Source organism: Panthera uncia, chromosome B1, assembly GCF_023721935.1.
Source record: "Panthera uncia isolate 11264 chromosome B1, Puncia_PCG_1.0, whole genome shotgun sequence".
Classification (NCBI taxonomy): domain Eukaryota; kingdom Metazoa; phylum Chordata; class Mammalia; order Carnivora; family Felidae; genus Panthera; species Panthera uncia.
Window position 1 is genome coordinate 9,418,880 of NC_064811.1, and position 6,054 is coordinate 9,424,933.

Sequence of the window (6,054 nt, forward strand, 5' to 3'; positions counted from 1 at the left end):
AACAAAATTCAGGTTTTATATCATTTGTTTAAAAAGGTCAAGCATACAACTAAGAGGGAGCAAGGACGCTCCAGCCTACGTGTGTCCGCGGGTCACCTGGCTCCTGCCACAGCAGACGGTCACGGCCACACTTGTGGACGCTGACGAGGCTCACGGCATCTCGGTTCCAGTCCCAGCAACACGTAGTGTGTGTGTCCTTAGAAGTCAGTGATACAACCTGAGTGTCGCCTCTCCTTGCCATAGAACAGGGGGGCCGATATCCTTCACAGGGCTAAGAACCGAGTGGAGTTTTCAGTTTTGAACCTCATCAGTTTCCGTGGATGTTGAATTACGTTTCTGGGTGTGCAGGTGTGTGTGTATGCGTTGGGGTGAGGAAACAGGGGTTTTAGGTTTAGTAACTTCTGGGTTAAATAAACTAACCTAATTTCTTGGAAATTTATGTGTGCTGCTGATACATCCAGTGAACTTTCCAGAAGGGCCGCAGGGTGAGGAAGCCTCTCCTGGAACTAGTGCTTTGTGTGATGTGAAGCTATTGAAACAGTTATCGCTTCCAGGAACTTTCTGGAAAGTTGACCTGGTGGTAAAGATGGCACCCATCATGGCCTCCAGTTCTCCCTGCTCGTCAGCTTCTAGAATGTTCTCTTCTCTAGGTTCTAACCTTGCTGAAAACTCGCCTTATACTTAAAAGAAAGCAAATGACCTCTTCCTCTGGTCTGTCAGGAGTTAGTCCTTCATCTGGCTTCCCTCTTCCCCCTGCCGGGTCCTGTGCCTGGACAGCAATCTCTGTGAAGCACAGCTGTTTCACTGATGTCACCCTTCAACACCTGGGTTCAGACTCGAATCCCTGGTGCCAGGCCTGGTGCAGGAGCTTGTCAGATACATATTCCCCAGCACGGTGGCTTCGATGGGAAGACAGGCCCTCGATTTCCTTCGCCTCAAGGAGGTGTCAGCGGATGGTGAAGAACGCCTTATTCTTGACTTCATCATAATGATGGCTAAGCAGTAATTCGGGGAAATGTAAAGTGCTCTTGCACATAGGATGAATAGAAGACACGAAAATCACAGAAAGCAAGCAAACCTTTCGGCATTTGAGTTCGAATCGTCAACCGCCAGTCTCAAATCGGTTAGTAGGTTGACCAGTCGCTCGATGTCTGGGCTCCACTACAGGATGGTCCTGAGGTCGGTGGGCCTGCTGTCGAATTCCATCAGTGGCCCCCTCCCACGGGGCCTGGCACGGAGAACCCCGACCTGGGGGTTAGGAGAGTCGAGTCCCAACTTTGCCACCAACCCACTTTGAGATCTCGCCGGGAAGAGGAACACTAGATAGCCATTCCTAATTGGGGTGCTTAGGGCAGGACATCGTTAGTAGGTTGTAGTCTTTAAAAAGCCTAGGTGGTGGTGGTGGGGGGTGGGGGCATAACGTGCAGAGGCCTCAAGTAGGCAGGGAAGGACTGTGGTCATGCATGACCAGCTTTAGCTCAAGAGGAATTAGCCACATCACTTTCCACCAGGGGATTTTTCTGCCCCTTCGGGAAGTCTTGCTGGCTTATTCCAGCCCTGTCTCAGCTCCGCGATGTGCTGGTGTTCATGTTGCTCGCAGAGGGGCAGAGAGTGGTGGGGACAGTGGTAGCTGGGCGGAGACCAGGGGATGGCAAACACGGAGATGGTCTGTGCGGGTCTCCAGGGGGAAGCTACAGGCATTTGGCGCAGACGTTTCTGTGGAGGCGAGGGCGGTCTCGTCCCCTGCAGAACGTTCAGCATTCTGACCTCCTCCCTTCTACTAAACGCCAGCAGGACTGAATCATCGTGATGACCGAGAACTGCTCCCCTGTAGTTCCGGTGCCCCATGGGACGGTGTCCCCTCCCTACCTGGCTTTTAGAACAACTGGAAGCCACAGTGGCCAATTGCATTTCCCAGTGCCGATATTTAGCTCCAACTTTATAAAGAGGCAGCACTTCCTCCTGGTCCGACGACTCTGTCGCTGTCAGGCCATGCCCAGAACGGCTGTGACCCAACCGCACACGCAGGTTTCGCACTGAGAATACAGTTTGAGGTGTTTCTGGTAATCCAATCCAAACCCCACAGGGCAGAGACTGTGGCTCCAGGACTTTGGGGCCTTGGAACCAACTCTGGCTTCTTCCCTTGACTAAGAAAAGCCACTTTCCATTTCTGAGCTTTGGTTAAATTCATCCACTTAAATGAAAACGAGTAACTCTCTTGTTCTTGTGTCCAAGGTCCCTTCCAGATCCAACATTCAGTTCTACCGAGGGGCCACCACGGACTCCTATTTGAAAGTGAAAATGAACAGTATCTCCAACACCAAGTATTTGAAGAGAAGAAGTGTTTTTCACAGGAAGAACATTTAAAATACGGAAAAAAAAAAAAAAATCTTACCGCTCAAGTTTTGGAAACATCTTATAATTTATATATAAAATCTTGTAAGAAACCATGTAAAATGACAGAAATATCCACCTTACATTAAGAGTCAAAAAAAAAAAAATTCACACACACTGAATGTAAATTTTAATTATAAAACAATATGAACAAAACATTTTAAAATAATCTCAATTATTTGGCAACTCATCACATCCATTGCTAGAGACAAATTTGATCTTAAGAAAAATTTAATCTTATGAAAAAACTTAGGTTGGACAGTTTGTTCATATGGGAGTTAAAACATGTTTAAAAAAGAACCTGGCGATAAAGCCAGTTTCTATCTTGAGATCACCGTGTATAAAACAACATAAAATCCTGAAGCTCGATAGACAGGAGTGACCTAATCTCAATGCATTTCTCGTCACCGAGAAAGGACAATATGGAAAGAAAATGGGTAGAAGCCTCGGAGTAGCACAGAGGGGAGGAACGAACACCGACAGAGAGGTTTTTGCTGCAGGTGACGGGATGTAGGACCTCGCGCGCCAGTGGGGCTGGAAGGAGAGCCACAGAGGCGAGCGTAATCTAAAAACAAGGTACATTCTTAAAAACAGTCACAGCTGTGAACAGAAAAGCAATGCAGACCCTTTCTGGAGCTAAACTACTTTACTGGGATACATGCGAGAAGATTCTGTATTTCCTGCCGGGTCATATTCATATAGTTACAAGGCAGGCAGCGTCCTAAAACATCTCTACTGATGACTGCATAGCATTGAAACCCACCCCACCCCCTTTTTTTTTATAAAAAAAAATAATAAAATAAAATAAACAGATATATAGTAAAGTTCACAGATAAGTTTTCTCTGTAAAATAAATAAAGTGTTCATTGATTAGCATCATACATAGAGTAAAATACAACCTATTTTTACATGTTTATATACTGTACACAGATTACCAGTAGGCAGCCTGGTGTCTGATGGGCTGGAAGGGTTCGCATTAGTGACGTGTCCCATCGGGAAATCCCAATTTCACATGTTAAAATATACAACTACTTTGTTTTGAGTTCAGATACAAAGTAAACTTATTTTCCTTTATCTGAAATAAATGTACATAATATCTTCTATGAACAGTAGTTTATAAAGCTGTTTAAAACAGAACAAGAAAAAGCTTGCACCTAGAAACTCAGAGCACATGCATGTCCTTTCCCTGGTTTAAAAAAAAAAAAAAAAAAAGCTTATGGCCCCGAGGCTCGTCCCTCCTCTCTCCGCGGTGTCCCCCACAAGCCAGGGGCGGCGGTGGCCAGGATCACCGCTTGGCCTTCTTCGAAGGGGCTTCTTCCACCCTCTGCTGGCCTCTAGTTCGGGCTCCGGGGGGGCTGGCCTCCCTCTTGCGCTTGCTAGGAGGGGAGAGCTGGGCCTTCGATCTGCAGGAAAGAAAAGTCAAGGCAGTGATGAGAGCTGAAGGGAACGGCTTCAGTAACTTGGGAGTTCTTTAAACAAGGGGAGGTTTTGGACTTTAGAGCCAGGAGGAGAAAGCCCGGGTCACGTTTCCGCAGGAAGAGGCGGCTCTAGGGGGGAGCAGTGCTGACTGGTCATCCGCTGACCAGTCATACAAACGGCACGAGGGCAGCTCGGAGGCCTGTAATCTGCTTCCAGCTCCCTCACGCTCCGGGTGCCCGCCTGGGTCCAAGCACCTTCTTCTCTGGGTCCTAGTTCTTCTGTCTACAAAGTAACCTCCTCCACGCACTGCCCCGAGTTGAGACGGCCAGTGGGACCCCAGCAGGGCTGTCCGCTACGTCTGGGCGAGGGCCTGATCGTGTTTCGCGGGCCAGTTTACAGAGAAGGGCTGGCAATGGTAGAAAAGGCACCGGAGGGGGAGTTCGGGGCGGGTGGGGGAGGCGCACATGGGTGGCTCAGTTAAGTGTCCAACTTTGGCTCACATCACGGTTCATGGGTTCGAGCCCCCCATCAGGCTCTGAGCTGACAACTCGGAGCCCGGAGCCTGCTTTAGATTCTGTGTCTCCCTCTTTCTCTGCCCCTCACCTGCTCATGCTCTGTCTCTCTCTCTCAAAAATGAATAAACGTTTTTAAAAAAAAAAAAAAAAGGCACTGGAATTTCCTAAGAGCATTCTGGCCAATCTCCTCGCTCTCCTGTCTGCCGTGACAATGATCTGTTGGAAACCCCAACGAATCGTGTCACTGTCCTGTTTAGTATTATATGGATGTCCCTGTTGACTATCTGATGGCTTTCAAGATAAAGTCATCCCGAGAATTCAAAAGTCCTTTACAGTTAGCCCTTGACTTCTACACCACCCTGGACTACGGTCCTGCCGAAGTCCTGCCGTTCCCAAACACGACATTCCTTTACGTTTTCGTGCTTTGACATGTGAATTCTTGGAGAATCACCCACACCTCCCGTCTAGCAAACGTGCGCGTTTTTAGGCCCCAGTTCAAAAGCAACTCCTTCCGGGAAGCCGTCGTCATCACAGAGCGAGCTACTCTCTTCCAACTAGAGGATACAGTCATCGTTCTAGAACGACATATGAACAGACCTCCGGCAAATAGGAAATGCCACCGGCATTGCTTCTATTAAATTTCGTTCACGAAAATTTTGTTTCGGTGATAGAGGCAGAATGTGAACACAGGTGATGCTGCAAAACCGTTTTGGTGCGGTTGGGGCCAAGGAAAGTTGAAAATCACGTCCACGCGTCCGCGTCCGCTAGGCTGCTTCTCCAGGGCGGCTGCTGGGTCCAGTACCGGGTACGCAGGCACGTGTCCGCGCCTGTCCGTGTGCTACCCGGGAAGGAGAACACCGCGGAAGCCAAGTCTGCAGGGGCGGACCAGTGGGGCCACACCGACAGGAGAATGCGTTTGCTCTATCGTTCTTCTGACGGCACAGGGACAGAACTCAAACGGAGTCGCCTGCGCTTGTACAGGACGCGGTTCCGGTGGGCCCGCATGAGCTAACGTCCACCTCGAGCCGAGTCGGGGAAGCCGCCGGCCACTAAGTGAACACCTATTTGCCGAGCAGCCGGTGTATGGCGGGCCTGTGCCCCATGCCATGTGGCGGGGAACAGCAGCTCTCGGTCAGGGTGCTTCTTCCCGGCCGGGGGTGGGGGCTGGGTGGGACCCCCAGGATGCGGTCTGTGACCAGCGGCACCAGCATCACCTGGGGCTGTTGGCAACGCAGACTCTCGGCCCCCCCACCCTGCAGAATGGCAATCTTCTTCCTAGCGAGAGTGTCCATGATTGGTCTGCAGTTCCGCTTTGGGAAATACGGACCAGGCTTTCCTGAGATTCATCCCCTCCCTGATGAAATAAGGATAAATACCACATTCCACATAATGAGGATTAAATGGAGAATCTATGTGAAAGGCGCCTGGCCCTTTAGTCCGCTTCCCTTTCCAGGACGTGGGGATATCAGCGCATGTACACATTATACACACCCATATGCTGTGAGAAGCAAACTGTCGTAGGACAGGTCGAGACAGCTTTTGTACAGCGTGAAGAATCTTCTATCTTTCGGTGCTATGACGTACGGAAAGTAAGACACGCCCCGCATCTCAAGGAAGAAGCTTACAGTCCAGAGGGGGACCCACTGCCATCCTCCGCACAGCAGGCGAGAGGTGAGGCAGGAAGGACAGCAAAGACACCGAAGCAGCGGGGGGGGGGGGGGGGGGG

At 50.0% G+C, this 6,054-nt stretch overlaps 1 protein-coding gene across 1 annotated transcript in view; it reads right to left on the reverse strand.

The window, feature by feature from the left end:
* Positions 1-2,511: 2,511 nt before the first annotated feature.
* BOD1L1 (biorientation of chromosomes in cell division 1 like 1) overlaps positions 2,512-6,054 on the reverse strand; it is a 53,752-nt gene continuing 50,209 nt past the window's right edge. The window contains exon 27 of the mRNA XM_049632632.1: positions 2,512-3,797. Coding sequence (XP_049488589.1) covers positions 3,680-3,797 — 118 coding nt within the window. The 3' untranslated portion in view covers positions 2,512-3,679. The remainder of the gene's footprint in view (positions 3,798-6,054) is intronic.